The 18,863-nt window shown below is 35.1% G+C and overlaps 1 protein-coding gene across 4 annotated transcripts in view; it reads right to left on the bottom strand.

Annotated features, from left to right (window-relative positions):
• The window catches only part of LOC149803256 (protein bicaudal C homolog 1-like), a 327,843-nt gene that overhangs the window by 207,284 nt on the left and 101,696 nt on the right, over positions 1 to 18,863 (bottom strand). For all 4 annotated transcript variants that reach the window (XR_016420163.1, XR_016420164.1, XM_089952905.1 and 1 more), the window contains exon 3: positions 6,917 to 6,986. Coding sequence is in view for 2 of the 4 variants with exons in the window: in XM_089952905.1 (XP_089809031.1) it covers positions 6,917 to 6,986 (70 nt within the window). In the remaining 2 variants the exon portion in view is untranslated. The remainder of the gene's footprint in view (positions 1 to 6,916; positions 6,987 to 18,863) is intronic.

Raw genomic sequence — 18,863 nt, 5'->3', positions numbered from 1 at the left:
CCTGAACATCTTCACAAAAGAGTTATCAGGCCGGTCAGACTCTGCAAGAAGACTGGTGAGGAGAAACCCCAGTTGAAAGACATCCCCATGACGATGAAATATGCTTCAACAGTTGATTGCACACAACTGCCCCAATATCTCTTGAATAATTTTCAAAGAAAAATTACACAACATACAAAAAGTGTTGCTACAGGTAAAAAAAAAGAATATCGCTTGTCAGTTTACATGTTCTTTGATGCATATTAAAATTTATCTGAAATTAAATACAGTTTTTAAGATAATATGTTGCATTTTATACTGTATTAAAACCCCCACATCTAAGGTTATTTTATGATTCAGGATGAAATAGATATTTGTGACTTTGTCAGGAAATCAATTTTTATTTATAGGCACTGTTCATGAAGTCGCGAATCATTGAGAAACTTTGTTCATCATAGTTCATGAATATGTTCATGCACTTGTTCATGAATGATGATGATCCAATTTGTGAACTTTTATGAACTGTTCATGAATTCAGTTCATGAATATTTCATGAACTGTTCAAGAACAGTTTGTGAACTGTTGGTTCATGAACAGTTCATGAATTCATTATTTCATGAACTGACCATTTTCAGTTCATGCACATTCATGAATAGTTCATGAACCTTTTGATGAACTTTCATGAATGGTTCATGAACCGTTCAAGAACAGTTCATGCCAGTTCATGAATTATTCATGATCATTTCGTAGGAGTATCGAGAGAGGTGTAGTAACAAGTCCAGTCAATCACATACAAGAACACCTCATGCTTGGATCACAATCACACAAAAAACTGCCCTATGCAACATCTTGATGATGTAAATATTTTTTCAGATAAGAAATATGGCATCCAGTGTGATAACAAGCTCAGTCAATTAGATGCATGTTCCCCTCATTAACAAGAATCAATCATACTCGTTTGTGAACTGATCCAAGACATACTGCGAGGTGGGAGGGGGACTCAAAAAGTATGATTTAAGGTTCAGAGTTGAAGTTAAAAATAAAAATATACATCATTAAAAAGTATGAATATGGGTATAGAATGGCAAGCTTTTACTTAAATACACGTGTACTCTGAAATCTGTAACCTCAAAATCTGTATATCAGTCATTTAGGAAATATTTTTGGAGGAATATTTTCAAGAAACCCAAGCCCATTGGTACAGCTACAGTTTTGTTTTTTGGCAGGTTTAAATGGCACTTATAACACATTACTGGCAATGTCAAGGTCACATATTGGCAAACCAACCTGGGCTGGCTTTGGTAGGTTGTGAACCCACAGACCTTGGATTATGAATCTGATGATCTATCAACTGAACTACCATAGCTCCCACTACAGCAAAGGTACAATACATCCGTAGTTCTGAGTTTAAGCCCTGAATACACAGTATGAAAGAACCTGTGGTCATCCAAATCAATCCTTGGCAATTTTATTTCCATGAGTTTGTTAATTTTTTTCACCATACTGGCCATTCTCATATCCAATAATGGTATATTTAATTATTTCCCACAATGACAGGCTGAGCTTATAATGTTTACCCACCCATTTGTCATTCAATCATGCAATAGTTTTGTGTTCAGACCAATTTTTTAGTCACTGGCCACAAATGAAAACAGTTTCAGGGATTTTCTTGGACATGTTTTATTTTAAACTTCATCCATTTTACATCCACCAAATTAATCAAAATATACATGTTTAGTAAAATGATGCATAAAAAAGAAAATCTAACAGATGGCTGGCATTAAAAAAGATAAACAAAAATAATAAAATGGGCTGATCCATGCATTTCAACTCCAGATGGCATACTTATGATTCTGGTTTCCATTTTTAGAGAATTGGCTCAAGAGGATAGCTATCTAAAACAGAGAATTGATCTAGAAATCCCACAATGCCTTCTAATGACAGAAGTGATATATGGGTGGGTTCCCTATAAAGTTTTCCAGAACAGCTTGTACAAATTTACTTTCTGTCCATGTGAAGTTTAACATGTCATATAAGTAAACAATGATTTTTTAATGTGTTTTATGCAACATGTACTTATTTTGTTTTACTACTTAATCCCAATATATTTTCATTTACTTTTAAATGCATCATCCTCTGAACTGTCAAGGAATATCCAGCATCACAAACACTCTATTTTCCTTTTTTTGTTGGCAATACCAAAATAAGGAATTTCAGATTTGAGAAAAACATACAAGTTTTTTTTGGTCTACAAGATGTCATCTCAGACTCTGGTTGAGGAAGATATGGTCCATGATTCAAAATGTAACATGTTGCTGTTAGGGTCACATAACAAATACATTCAATCAATGGTATCCTGACAGACTGTCAATAAAAAGGAGAGGAATCATCTCCTTGCTCAGTGATAACCCTTTATGATTACCCCTACCTGTTACAATTTGCCACTATCAAACTGGGTCAAAACTGAACAAGCAACCCATTCAGAAGCCAAAGGATGTATGTTGGATGCCTTACCACTCTGGATTAGAATTTGTGTGCAGTGAAATCAGAAAGGCTTATAATGTTGATTGCTCCACATGAGAACATGCAAATTTCTTGTCTCAACTGAGTGCCTATGATTGTCTTTGTTGTCATGTTTTGCTTTAGTTTTAGTTTTTTTAAAGCTTCATCAAAATTCCAAGGTCTGAACATGCTCATCAAGTACATGCAAGTTTTGAATATCTTCAAGAAGTGGACGTTCATTTTAAAACTTGAGATACTAGTACTTTCATGACCTCCCATGGCAATTGTCAATAAAAATTTTTACATGTACATATTTCTGCTTCAACCTCACCACCCAAACCTATCCCCCTTTCCAAACCTTGACCAACAGGTCTGAACCCATAAACTGACCACTACATGTGTACACTGTATAATCTGAATATTCACTCACTTGTAGTACACCAACAATCTATGAAACTTATAATTATTTCCTGGGTTCTAATTTTTAGAACAGAAAACTTTTTCATTTGAAAATATAAAAATGTGAAGTCTTGGGGAAAATATCATAATTAATACAGCAGTTTTGCCTATAATTATTTGTGCATCCCAAAAAATAACCACCTTATACACCTGCTAACTATTTAATAATCTTCCATGTAGGAACTAGGAGGACTTGGCTGACTCTGGCTATTATTCACCAAAATGGTTTCAATGACCTGAACCAATGATTAGGGTATGTGTACTTGAAGAAAACTTGGCAAGAAATCATTATTTTATTATCAGACTTACCCAAACCACAATTTCTGACCTTAAGACCCAATATTGATAGGTTCAGTTACTATCCTACGTGCAAGCCATCCACAACATCGGGTCCAGGTACATACTCAAGAACAAACATTATTCTGCAAAACCCAATATTCTTTGAGCCACAGTGAGTTTTACATTGACCCTAAAAATACTTACATACCTTCAGGGTAAACCCTCCACAAACTTTAGTTAAGTTACAGGTCTAGAACTAAACTTATTAAGAAGAAACATTTTTCTTCTTTCAGTCACTGCAAGCATAAAACTGAAATGATCTTTATATGGATTTGGATTTCCAAACTAATATGATTCTTCCTTACCTAATGTGTAACAGTAAGTCATCCATGATTTCTGATGAAGGTACATGTATATGGTTGACAACTAAATTTTTCTGTGCGAAACCATTTTTTCCTTCTTTTTGTGAGTGATTTTCATCTTTTACAGTTGGACTGCTCTTGTGGCTTAAGTGGTTAGATCATCCGCCTTGGATGCAGGAGATCGCAGGTTCTAACCCTGGATGAGTCATACCAAAGACTTATAAAAATATCACTAGCAGATGCCGCACTAAGTGGTCAGCATTAAGAGGTTAGTATTAGGACTGGTTGACCTGGTGTCAGGATAATGTGACTCGGTGGGACATGATGTTACATGTGCTAGACATCACTATAAACTGTCACACTGCAAATACCAAAGCAATATGAAAAAAGTTTTATAGCTATGTTAAAAATCAAACACACACCTTTAACAGTTAGACCCCAAAATCAACTGACTTCTTTACTCTAAGTCCAAGCCATTCACAAAGTTTCATCCAGGTATATGATGTACACCTAATGTTATTCTTCTGCTGAAACCATTTACATTCTTTTAGTCACAACAACTTGGTACATCACCTCCTGATCACAAGAATGATAGGCTTCTTCCTTATTCAAGTGTATCACAAATTTTAGTAATTGTAGATGGTATCACAAATTTTAGTAATTGTAGATGGTGGATAACTATAATTATTGGGCAGAAACAAAATTTGTAAAATTAGGTGGGTGGATGAACAGACAAAACAACATAATAAGAACCACTTTATAGCTGGTGTATAAAAAGTTTATACATTTTTTTTTAAATGATAAGTATTATCTGTTCTGCATTTAAAAACCTGGTCAACAAATATTCAAAAATGTAAATACAATTGCAAGTTTTGTATACCTGACTGGGGCAGAAGCTCCAAAATTGTAGTCTCCCGTAAAGATGGCTACCACACATGGGCAAACTATGATCCATGTTGGGTGAATTTACGCCCAATGGTTTAGGAGATTGTGTAATGGACAGACAGACAGATGGAGGGTATAATACATAATATGCAAATGCATAGCATAATGAACAACAATAATAATGAAAATATGAGGCTCTTATCAACAAAGGTATCATTTTAGAACAAGCTTTTAAACAAAGTTACATATATTGAGGATGTCTACATTTTATTAGCCGAGACAAGGAAATATTTAACAAGTTAAGTGAAAACACTGTATTGTATCACTTATAAAATATTTCCTTGTATCTATTAAATAACAGTCTCTTGAAGGGATTATGCAAAAAGAATTTCAAGAAATTCAGGATAAAACCATTTCTTCCTTCTAACTGTTGAGTGTTCAACCCAACTCTACTGTTCTTCAGGGATAACAAGATTTTCAAATCCGCTGCTGTGGAAGACTTATTGAATATGAGGTTGACATGATTTTCAGTTAGGAAGAAGTCAACATCATTAAAAGTCTTTTTGTGAAAATACAATGTCAATATGACTTTGCTTTTATGAGAAGTAGGGAAAAGAAGATTTTCAAGATGATCATATTCAGGACATGAGATCAGCACCATTTTAAACTAGCATCAACAAAATGTTTTAAAAAGTCTTTTAGTGAAAACCCCATGCTGATATGACCATTGATTCAGGAGAACTTGTTAGAAGATTATTTTCAAGCTGGCTATTTTACCAGCAATATTAGACATAAAATTGGCACCGTTATAACGGAGGACCAAATAGACATTGTAAGAAGTTTTCTGGTGAAAACACAATGTTAATATGACTTTCCATTCAAGAGGAGTATCAATAACAAGATTTTCATGCTGGCCATCTGATCAGCACCATTTTCATTTAGGACCAACTGGACATCATAAGGAGTCTTCTGGTAAAAACTTCCCATCAGTAAGGGACCACTCCGGTGGCCTAGTGGTTACAGTGTCCGCCTCGGATGCAGGAGGTTGTGGGTTCGATCCCTGGCCAAATCATACCAAAGACTTACAAAAATGGTACTAACAGCTGCCTTGATTGGTGCTCAGCATTAAGAGTTAGTGTTAGGAATGGTCGGCCTGGTGTCAGGATAATGTGACTGGGTGGGACATCATGCTACATGTCTGCCGCATGATGCCCCAGTGCTAGACATTACTATAAACTGTCACACTGCAGACATCATAGCGATATGACTGAAACATTGTTAAAGCTATGTTAAAAATAAAAAAACCACACACTCACATCAATAAGACTTTCCATTCAGAAGCAGCAATAACAAGATCTTCAAGATGGCCACTGGCAGCCATATCAGACATCAGATCAGCTCCATTTTCAATGAGACAAACTAGACATCATAAGAAGTCTTCTAGTGAAACCCCATTAAAATATTACATTTCAGTCTGGACAAGCAGCAATAACAAAGATTTTCAAGATGGCCACTGTGGCCACCATAACAGAAGTCAGATCAGCCCATTTTCACTTAGAACAAACTCAAAATCATAAGAAATCTTTTCAAGAAAACCCCATGTTGATATAACCATCCATTTACTCCATTTTCATTTAGGACCAAGTAGATATTATATTAAGTCTTCTGTTGAAAACAACATTTCAATATGACTTTCCATTCTGGAGAAATAGTGATAACATGATTTTCAAGATGGCCACTGTGTTGGCCATACTGATGTCCAGGTGGCATCATTTTCATTTAGGACCAACTATATACCATGGGATGAATGCATGTGTACAGTCTCATGGTAATCCTCCAAACAGTTTAGGATTTGTGATAACGAACTTGCGCTAACAGACAGACAGACAACAGACCATTCCATAATCTCTTCTGGCCTATGACCAGTAAAGCTAATATAAAAAGTACTATTTCAGTAGAGCTAATATAAAAAGTACTATTTTTCTGTTACAATTGTCTAAAAAGAAAAAAGAAATCACCCCAGCTCAATTTTAACTTACACCTATCCCATGGAATTTAACTGAATCCAAAATAATCTGAATATTTCTGTAGTGATCAAGCAATGTGATCCTATGTGTATTCCAAATTCTCAAGATCGAGTAGATTGCTATCAAGAGTACCTATAGTGCTAGCTGGCACAAGTTACTTTTAATGGACAACCATTTGTTCAAATAATGTGGAATGTACTGCCCCTTACTAGGTGACTGAACTATTGTAACTGAATTTCTTACCATGCCTTTAATAATAATGCATTGGTGAGACTGGCACCATGTAAAGGTTGAAGTCTATTCACTTCGTATCACTTTCAATAAATAATCAATTATTATTGGGAAAACCTTCAACTGATTAAAGAATGATAAATGGACAAGAAATGTTTACACAAGAACAGTCTGATACTTCTTTTAACGTACCTTTCTTTGATTTGGCACCAATTTTTAATTTGGATGGCCATGTGATCTGAGTATTTGTTTCGTCCATGACCTGTGGACAAAAGAAAATATAAATTTGTAACACTGACAAAATCAGACGTGACAAAGACACTGAACTTAGCTTTATAGCACAATAAATTTCAAACACAATGGTTTGTGAAGAAAAACTTCCAAGTGTATAATCAATGTACAAATTTAATGCTACTCAAAAAAGTACATCATATGCAATTCCACTTTTATGCAAAATAGTCGGATTCAGTTACTGTCATTTAAAATAAGTGAGTGCTGTTCAATAGTGATAACTGTCATCAAGTAAAAGTAATGTTGCCATATTTACTTGCTTATAAGTTGAATCCAACTGCCAGCAACATATACCCTGATCTGACATTTCTAATGTGCCAGTAGGTCAGGATCTATGCTGTTTGTTGTATGGATTACTCCCATTAAACTGCAAAGACCCAAATCTGCCACTACATTATGGCAGATCTAGGTCTGTACAGATTGCAATTTGACTCATATGCAGAGTACATGACTGTTTGGAGAAGGCAAGAATAATTTCTCCTTTTGCACTAAAGGATCAAACCAAATATATTAATTTAGTTTTTGGTACATGTACATGCATATCAAATTACAAATTGTTTTTGGGACATTCAACTAATAGTCTGTCATGTTTACATGTGACTAATGCCAAACATATTATATTTACTTTCTAAAACAAGGCACTTACCTATTATTGATTGAATTTACAAACGTGCTACTCAAACAAAAAGGATTTTACAGAAAAGTACTGATACAAGTCTTGGCCAAAAATATGTCCTAAATTCAGTTTGTAAATTTAACTTGATATGTCCATCCATCAGAAGGTTCCTTGAATTTACAGATTAGCAGTTCTCTAGATATGCCAGCTTTCAAGTTGGCAGTATTGTGAGTTCTATGGGACAAATTATACAATTTCATCTGTACTTTTAAGAACAAAAAAAACCCCTGAAAGCTCAAACCTCAAAATCCACCAAGTGAACCAGTCTGAGAGTTCAGTGGTCTGGGTCAATGAGTTTCATTATAATCATGAGCACTTTAAACTAGCAGAATTATTTTCTCCACATGAAGGGTCAGTCAGGTCTTTCATAAGTCCAAAGGGCCACCTCATATGACACTGGTACTATATGTCAGCTCATATGACACTTCTTGTGTATGTGTGTGTGTGTGATTTGGATTTCAACGTAGCTTTAACAATTTTTCAGTCATATCGCTACGATGTCTGCAGTGGGGCAGTTTATAGTGCTGTCTAGCACTGTGGCATCATGCCGCAGACATGTACCATTTTTGTAAGTATTTGGTATGACTCAGCCAGGGATTGAACCCACGATCTGTCACTTCTTGTTGTTATTATGTGGTTTAATGCCATTTTTCAGTACAATATTCAGTGTTCAGAATAATCAGTAAAACAAACAACATAGCTCCTTTGTTTTTTGCACTTTGGCTCCACTTATTAGGAAGTGTATATGGCAATGAGCCTAAGAATTTTGATCGAGTAAAAGCTGTCTTATGACTGGTTTTTAAGAATGAATCAAAATTACTTTTGCTAAAAGGACATACAAATGATGGAATACTTTTATTTTAACAAGTCCCTAATTTTGTGATGGTTAGAAAGAGAGGGTTGTTTTAACTGTCCTTTCTGAAATTTCTACCCAAGGACCTACATTTCAACAGAAAAAGAGTAACACTACCTTCGTGGGTTTTGATACACTAACAGCAATTTTCTATCGGTCTGTCAAGCAAACACCATAACTGTCTAAAAAAATAAACTTAGACATGATGATAAATCCATCCCTAGCTTTTTAAACTTTTGGGAAATTTTATTTTAAAATTTGCAGTCCAATGATAAGCCCATGCACTCCCAACTTTTCCACAAAATTTCCCTCCTGGGCTTATCATAGAAGAATGCTAATCAAGTCAATTCTAAAATCTTGAGATACTTTATCTGTATTATTGCAGAATAAACTCAGATGCTTCAACCCATTAATTGCATGTTATGAAGGTCTCATTTTTTGTGTGCTTACTTCAGCTCAAAATAAGACTGTAGAGATGAGGGGATAAAATGCTTTTTAGACATAATGCTTTTGAAGCAAGAGAAACTATTTTACTGAGATGCCATTGGTATCAGTAGAGATCAACTAAAATAAATCACATAAAGAATTATTCTACTTCCTGAAGGCCATTCTCCTTCTTGAATTGGGAACAAAACTTTTAGTTTCGTTATGTACCAGCAATAGATCTATAAGATTACTTAAAGAATAAAACTAAGCCATAGTATTTGCCTACATACACACACAGGCAATCTGTACATTTTAAAAACAAAATAACCATGATGCTTTTCGTTTTTAAAATTGCATGGTGGTTACAAGCTGCCCAGGGGTGATGGGGGTGGCAAATATTTGACTATTCATCAAGAGAACTACTGGCACTGATACAAATATTGACACATTATTACTGCAGAAACACATGCAATGTTTTGAAAAACAGGGAAAAGATCTCGATCTCGATCTCTCTCTAATCTAATGTGTGTGATATTTGGATTTTTAGCGTCGCTTTAACAATTTTTCAGTCATATCGCTATGATGTCTGCAGTGTAGCAGTTTATAGCGATTGTCTAGCACTGGAGCATCATGCTGCAGACATGTAGCATGATGTCCCACCCAGTCACATTATCCTGACACCAGGCCAACCACTCCTAACACTAACCTCTTAATGCTAAGCGCCAAGTGAGGCAGCTGTTAGTACAATTTGTATAAGTCTTTGGCATGACTTGGCCAGGGATCGAACCCACGACCTCCCACATCTGATGCAGACACTCTAACCATTAGGCCACCAGAGCGGTCTCTAATCTAATGTAATCTAATTTGATCTACTTTTTAACAGTGGAACCTCATTAATCTGGACACCTTCATTGCCAATGAATATATCTGCATTAATAAGTTTTCTGGACAACTGAATCATGTACATTTTTTAAACTGTCATCATACTGCATACATATACTGTGAATTATATCCCAGCTGTACATATACTTACAGGTATTCATGTATATTATTATTTAGTGCTCTACATTTTCAGTTTTTACCAATTTTTACTGATAAATTATTGGTTTTAAAATAAAAGAATTCAGTTATTACTTACAAATGTTCATCAACCATCCCCCACCCCACCCGCAATCACACACAAAAATAACCAAAATTGCTTAACACCATTCATACAAGAATATTCTACTATAATTATACTGATATGAAAAGTGCTCAATCATTGTTCCAGAATAAATAATTAAAAAGAAACAAACATATTTGAATATATTTTGTTATATAGCTTGTAGATAATAAACAACATGAAAAAAGTACAATTGCAAATGTATAACAAGATGAGTACATTATAAAGTGTATATCTATGATGTTTATATGCATGCTTCACATGTTTTATTGAATTTCATCCATCACAATTTCTTGATGCTGTAAAACTCTCTCTTATGTCTACATACTTTTCTTTTTCCAAATAATTCCAATTTAAATACTGTATCGTGTCTAGATTGAAAGACACAATACTTTTCAAATAATAAAACGAGATGCAAAATTTTATCTGACCCGTTTTGTTTATTCAAATCTAGTATTCTGCTGACTACTGTACAGTTCAAATGGAAAAGATCTGTACATATGACTCTCAGCAAGTTATAAATAGCTGTACCAAAACTCCACACAAAATTAATCTCTGCAATAAATGGATAAATGATTCACTTCATTCTTTACAAAAATAACAGTTATCTCATCTGATTTTCATTTTGTATAAAAGAATGTATCTGAAGGCAAAATTCTTTGAAAAAAAGATTAGTTGAAACCATGTAAGATAAATACCTTTAATACCGCTAGCTGTTTTTACAACAAAAGTTTTCATGTAGGTTCAGTCCATCACTCCATTTATCTTAAACCTTGTGCTACACAAAGATTTCAATTACAAACCAATAAATGGTCTCACACCCTATTTTCTGATGTGTAAGTAGTTGTAATGCAACTGGTACAGTGGGTATCTCTTAAACAAAATCTAATGTTTCTAATATCAAAACCTTTAAATATTCTATTACAATACATTATCAAGCTGTAAACAATTCACTCAAAATAAACTAAAAATTTGTCAATTGATCATTGCTAACAAAATATCCAATTCAGCACTGAACCATACTGTATTGGTAATAAAAGTTTTCATGGTCCAGGTTTTTTTTATTTCCAGTATTTTTACCCAACTATGTTACGTATGTCTGATTTAATATATATATTTTGTTTTATTTGTCAGTTTTAAATTTTTTCTATTATATGCTATTGTAATGTAAATTTATTCACTATAGATGATACTTTTTACCAGGAAATGGTTTGACCTTGACTGTTAGTTTATAAACAACAGGTGTTGATCTAAATTCTGACCTGGGTCCAGAATCAGTAAACAAAGTTCTATTTTATTTTAAAATGATTGGTTGTTATTAATGTCATGATGAAACTAGTAGGTTGAGAAGTAAACACTTTTTTTAATTTTTATTCTGGGAATAAAATCACTGGTCTAATCAAGGCCATATTCTGTGTATGCGAAATAAACATGATCACATGACCTTGTTGATGTTTTAACAAGCCCATATAACTCAATGTTTGTGAGAAATAATTTTTACTGGAAGTTGGGCAGTTAATGTGTTATGTTGTGCTGTTTAGAGTTATTTCAAATTACTTGTCTGGAGTTATTTCAGATCACTTGGATTCAAAAAGGATTAATTCTGTTGTTTGTCTGGAAATATTCTGAAGAGTGCTCACACAGGGAAAGACATTGCTTACAAATTCAATCTGGATTTCCAACACCGGAATGCCGTTATACGTATTTGTATTTCTACAAGCAACTGTAGATAAGCACAGTACTGACTACAGCATACATCATCGTCATCCATCTTGGATTTTACATCAGGATTTGAATTTGAAATTATTAGAACATTTGTTACTAGGACTGTTGCAATTTAATTTGTGGATTATTCTTAGATTAATTTTGGATTTGATTTTTGAAACCGTAAGTTCTCCTTTTTTCATTTTTTTTTATACAGAATTTTTCAAGAAAATAAATTATTTGTTACATTTTAAAAAGCTTGTCGTTTTCACTCTTTGTGTTACTGTTTATTCGAGCCTAAACACGTAACAACTATATAAAAACATTTATCTATCTATAAATTAAAGCTGTTCTTCAAACCTCTAACAAAATATTTCATGAATTATAATCCAAAATAAAAGAAAAATATTTCTGGATATGTCTGAACTATTCATTTTTTTCCATTTATCTGTAGCCAAAAGTAAGTATACTGATCCTGGCTGCTTTTAATGCCGTGATAAATAATTTAATATTAATCATTTTCAAATCTTTGCAAGGATATTCTTGGTTACATATTTTGCCTTTTCATCTTCTCATTCAACCTGTATAGTTTACTTAGAGCATATTGTGATGGACTGGGTAAACAAAGAATCAGCTGGTTCATCTTTGCTATAGCAATGATCTTTTTAACACTGATTTCTCCACAAGATGTCAAAATTCTCTTGGACCATTGTAATAGCAAACATCTTATTTCATCAATTCCTTTCTAGGCAATACAATTCTATCACTATCTAAATTTGTTATTAATTTAATGCCAAGATGTATGAAAGTGCCATCTTCAAAGTTTACTGAATAATCCTAAAAAAGTTTTTCTTCCCTATTTTCTTTCTTCTCTAAACATACAACTCAGTTTTTTCCCAATGTTAATACAAACACCAGAGATCTGAGTATAAATTTAAAGTAGCTATGGTAACTTTTGAAAAGAAAACTTTTGGCTGTATCTAAAATAACTGAGGTTCTTTCTGCAATGTTGCTGATACAAGTTTGTAAGTGGTATTTAGTAGACATATGGGTCTCCAAATTATTATCGGTAATCTCTCTTTATTACTGTTTGGATACATGTTATTAAATTATTCCTTCTTCAGGAGTTTAATTCACATTTATGAAAGCAAGAATTAACATATCTAATAGTAAAAATATTCAAATCCTTCCAATAATTTAGTTTTAATTCTACAATAAGCCCATCTAAATCTGGGCTTTGATAATTTTTCAGTTTTCAAGACCATTAAATAATTTATCACTGGCTGAGAAATTAAATTCTGTTCATAAAAATTTAGTTTAGGTAAGTCCAAGTAGGAATGAAAACAATATTTTAATTCATATCTTCTACTTCTATAATTTTTAAAGACACCCATATGATTTGGTTTCATTTAATTTGTTTCTATTGTAATTTATTATAGAGCCATAGATTTATTTCAATTAATGTGCAAATTTAAAAACTCTGTTGATATTTTCAAACTATAAGAGTACTGCATTAGTTTTGCTCCCTCCTCTATCTAAACTGCTTTGGTTGACTGACTGACTGTAGTTTTATGGCACACCAGCACTGTAAGGCTATATAGTGCCAAACTGCTTTTGGAAATCAACAATATGTCCATTTCAGTGAAAGAGACAACTGAAGATGCTATACAACAATATGCTTTGCTACAGTATTTTCCCTTGAAAATCTTTGCAACATCCTAGATCAGGGACACATTTCATCAATGGTGAGCCATCTTCTATGAAGTTTTAATGATGGAAATCAGAGGAACTACAATATCATACACACAACTCATCACCAAAATGAATTATAAATGTAAATGAATACAGTGGAAGAAGAACATGAATTTTCCATTGGGAAAAAAACACGAAGATGAAGCAAAATAAGCCATAAAAAGAATCCTCAATGTATTTTCCATGAAATGGGTGGGGTAACATATCATGATCAAGTGCCATTTATTTTTGGATTGTTCACAGCACTTGCAGTATTTTGTTGTCTTTCATCAACATTTCATAACAGTCATATTATCCCTACAAAAATAAAATTCAGCTCAAGCTGAAAGGGAACATGCTATTCTCTGACTTGTACCCATGCATATGGTATAACTGCCCATCCTGACTCTAAATCCCAGCAAGTATAAGGTATACAACACACAGACTACATGATAAATAAGCTCATTAATGCTTTATTAAAAATCTACTGTATGTGTTTTAAAAGTTATATCACTGGCATGGGTACAAGTCTGAGAATAGCATGTTCCCTTTCCATGACCTTGATCTTGTGGCAGGTAGTGTTGCTACTGTGTACAGTACACCATCTATCTATACAGAATATATAACTGTCTAGGTTTCATTAAAATATATCTTGTTCAAAAGTTGTACTCAGACAAAGATACAAGTCACATAATTACATTTTCCCTTTCTGTGACCTTGCTATGGTATGTCTAGTCATAATATATACATGAAAAAAAGTTAAAGTCAGCAAGGAAATTTTCGTCAATGGATTGGTACATGAACACGAAAATCATGGATTAATGGTTTGGGTTGGTCTAGTGCTTTATGGTGCATAAACAAAAGTGTGTTATTTAGAGAACTGGAGTAAACTGCCTTGCCCAAGGCCACACCATGGTACTTGACCCAGGCTGTTCCAATGGTAGGATTTTAACCCAAACCCTTAGGTCATGAGTCTGGCATGCCAACCACTAAACCACCTTAGTTCCCTCATGAATAGATATGGTCAGCATTATAATATAATACAACCAACCAATCACAAAAAAAGAAGCAAAATATATTTTGCTGGCCTCCTGCACTTATTTTTCAATAAATATGGTCCATTATTGATCCCTGCAAATGGAGTTACCATGTAATGAACATCTCCTGAGAAAGAATGATGTAAGAAAAACAATGCCATTGTATGTCAAATCCAATTATATTGATTACAGAAGATTGTAGATAAGCATTCACCTGGAACTTTTTCAAAATCTTTATTTCATGCTGGATTGAAACTGTCACTAATAAGTAAAATTATGGCAGGAAACATATCTCTATCCATCAAGATCTCAGAACTGAAATTCATTTCTCTACAATATGTTTGCTCATTTTCTTTACAAATTTTCTGTCTCAGCTGGGAACTGACATAAGGTGCTGGGCACACCTACAAGTTATGTCTGCCTGTATTATTTTTACAGAACAGTTATGACAACAGAGTTTATTGATGGTGAACACAAGTAACAAACAAGCAGCTCAAGTTGGCCAGAAATAGTTCACCTGGTTTACTTAAAATATGTTAATTTCACTATGCAGGTTTATCTCACAAGCTTTATATCATGTTTTACTATATCTTTAAAACAAAATTTCTTTCAAAAGATAGACACAAGTAATTTGCATAGTCTCTGTCTCATCCAAGATCTTGATGGTATACATCCATTTACCAAGTTTGATATTAATTGGATGATCAGCATAGTCTCTTGAGAGCTTGTTTTTGTTGTTTTGGGCTTGTGTGTGTGATTTAGATTTTTAACGTAGTTTTAATAATTTTCCAGTCATATCGCTATGATGTCTTCAGTGTGACAGTTTATAGTGATGTCTAGCACTGGGGCATCATGCCACAGACATGCTGCATGATGTCCCACCCAGTCACATTATCCTGACACCAGGCCGACCAGCCCTAACACTAACCTCATAATGCTGAACACCTAGCGAGGCATCTGTTAGTGCCAGACATGCTACATGATGTCCCACCCAGTCACATTATCCTGACACCAGGCCAACCAGTCCTAAAACTAACCTTTTAATGCTGAACGCCTAGCGAGGCATCTGTTAGTACCAATTTTTTTAAGTCTCTGAGATGACTCAGCTGGGGTTTGAACCCGCATCCTCTCGCATCTGAGGCGGACGCTCTAACTACTAGGCCACCAGAGTGGTCCTGTTTTGGGTTTAACAGCATTTTCCAGGACATGACTAGCTCTACAAGGCAGCCAGTATAACCGATATAGGAAGAACCTGAGAAAATCTCAGTAATAAACATCAAACCATGGGAAGCTATTGGCAGCTTTTTCAATAGCAACAATAGCCAAGCCCAAAACTCAAACCCATACAGGTGAGATAATAAGCGCTTTACAACATTAGACAACACCTATAAGACAAAAAACATATAATAATATGATTACAAAAACAAACACCATGAAATGAGAAAACATTATAAAAAAAAACATGTCGAGAATATTTAAGGTAGGAAACATTATTAGGTCTTTAAGTTTGTTCTTGCAGTCGAAATAAGTGAGTTTTGAGAGCCCTCTTGAATGTGATCACTGTGTCTTTGTGTCTAAGTTCAGTGGGCAATTCATTCCACGTTGCTGGGCCGTGGTATTCAAAAGAACGCTGTCCATATGACTTTGTTTTCATAGTGGGAATAATGAGTATACGATTGTCAGAAGAGGAGCGTAAGTATCTTGCTGGTGTGTACACATGGGTGAGGTCGGATAGGTATGTTGAACTAGAGTCCAACAGTGAAACATAGCACAGAGAACAAATTTTGTGTTTGATCCTGGATCAAATGGATAGCCAGTGTAGGGTACAGAGCAGCGGGGATGTGTGCTCTGATCGTGGTACTCTAAGCAGGATCCAAGCAGCTGTGTTTTTAACTTTTTGAAGTTTCTGGAGCAGATATTGAGATGAACCAGACAGAATTGAGTTAACAATAGTCCAGTCTTGAAAGTACTAATGAAAACACAAGTGTTTTAGTGGCATCAACTGAAAGATATTTGCAAATTGAGCTGATGCGTCTCAGCTCAAGATATGCTGCCTTGCATATGTTCATGACATATTGGTGCAATATGAGAGTACTGTCCAGAGTAACAACTAGGTTTCATACTGATTGTGTGAATTTAATGTTGGTGTTGCTGATATTTATTGTTTGAGGTAAAGGATGTGAATGAGAAAGTCTTTGTGTTGTGATCAGAATGGCCTCATTTTTATCATCATTCATCTGCAGCTTGTTACATGTCATCCATGATTTCACATCAAAAGTGCACCTCTCTACACCTTGGATGGTAACATCAACTTCAGTTGGGTGGCTAGATTTGAATATTTGGGTGTCATCAGCATACAATTGGTGAGACATTGGATGATGATCTATGACACTTGAGAGCGACTGAGTGTACAGAATGAAGAGAACTGGTCCAACAACAAACCCCTGTGGAACACCACAACATAGATCAACTGGGCTGGAGTGTATTCCATTTGCAGATACAATTTGTGTCCTGTTGACCAAGTAGGACTTGAACCACAGTTAGGCTGTATCATGAATGCCAAATACATGCTGGAGACGGTGAAGTAGTATATCATGGTCTATTTTGTCAAATGCTGCAGACAAATCAAGGAGGGTGAGGTCTGTAATCTTTCTGCTATCCAACACAGATAGAATGTCATTAACTACTTTTAGAAGAGTAGTTTCAGTACTGTAGCAAGGGCGATATGCAGATTGTACATTGCTAAAAAGACTGTTTGAATTTAGATGAGACACAAGCTGAGATAGAACAACCTTTTCTAAGATTTTTTATATGAATGGGAGATTAGAAACTGGGCGGTAGTTCTTTAAATAATTATGGTCTAGTGTTGGTTTCTTCAGCAAAGGCTTTACAATGGCAGTTTTGAAAAATGATGGGAATACCCCGGATGAGAGAGAGGTATTAATAACATCAGTTAGTGAAGGCAATACTGGATCTAAGCACTCAAGCAGCAGTGATGTTGGAATTGGATCAAGTTCACATGACTTTGGTGCACTCTTCATCAGGACTGAACGTACAAAATCCATAGAGACAGGTTCAAATGCTGCTAATGGTTGCCGCTCAGATTCTGTATCCCAACTGTATGGTGACGTCGAGTCAATTAAAATTGTGGTGTCAAGCTGATCAGTAATGGTTTGTACTTTGTCACGGAAGAAATTTGCAAACATGTCCGGAAGGTCGACTGGAGAGAAGGTAGTTGGAAGTGGTGTACATTTATTCCTTGACATTAGCTTGTCTGTAATCTCATAGAGCTCTTTGCAGCTGGAACTTTCCATGATCTTAGTAGTGTAGTGGACTGATTTCGCTGCATGGACTGCATTTGTGACATTCTTCTTAGCGGCTTCATAGATCTGCTTATGAATAGTGAGCCTGGTGGAAAGCAAGAGCCTCTCAGCTTTACAGCGGTCTGTTTTAGCAGTGCAAAGCTGGTTCCTAACACTGCTATACCATGGAGAACACTTCTGAATTGATACTCTGCACTTGGTAGCTGGGGCATGTTTGTCAAGCAATGAACACAGGCAGTTATCGAGTTGTTCTGCTGTAGCAGGTAAGTAAGTTGTTAGGTTAGTGTGGATGTCGTGCATTAGTTTGATTCTATTTATCATACAGAGGTTTCTCTTAGTAGCAGATAAAGGTGGAGGGTTAGGGACTGATATGTCAAGATGGCATATAATGCAGAAGTGATCTGATGCAAGGTCATGGGATACCAGGGAGGACTGTAGAATGTTATCATCAGGTCTATGAAGAATCCAGTCTAAAATGTGACCATGTTTATGGGTGGGTTGGTTAACTGACTGTTTGAGGTTGAAAACATTAATGGAATCTAGGAGTTTTGATGTGTTTGAGTTTCCGGGACAGTCAAAGTGAAAGCTGAAATCTCCAAAAATATTCAGGTTGCCACCTATCAAATTTCCAAAGTCCAGGAGATTCAGAAACTGCTCCAAAAAGAGACAGTCAGCCAGCTTGTTTTCTCTACTAGGAGGAGGGCGGTATAGGCAGAAAAAATGGACTGACCTTTTCTCCAGTATGAGTGTGGTTTGGACTAGTTCAAACGATATGTGGTCGAAATTGAATGTTGTGGTGTGGTTAAGATGTTTTATGATGGAGTTCTTTGTGATGAGAAGCAATTCCACCTCTGCGAGAATTACGGGTGAACGACTTGATGGAGTAACCAGTGGGTGTTAGATCCGCACACTTGGGCTCATCTCCTGATGTTTTTA

This window comes from Sinohyriopsis cumingii, chromosome 3 (assembly GCF_028554795.1).
Source record: "Sinohyriopsis cumingii isolate HCF-2022 chromosome 3, ASM2855479v2, whole genome shotgun sequence".
In the NCBI taxonomy this organism is placed as follows: Eukaryota; Metazoa; Mollusca; class Bivalvia; order Unionida; family Unionidae; genus Sinohyriopsis; species Sinohyriopsis cumingii.
Note: the sequence above shows the minus strand (reverse complement) of the source record. Positions and strands in the feature narration are given on the sequence as shown.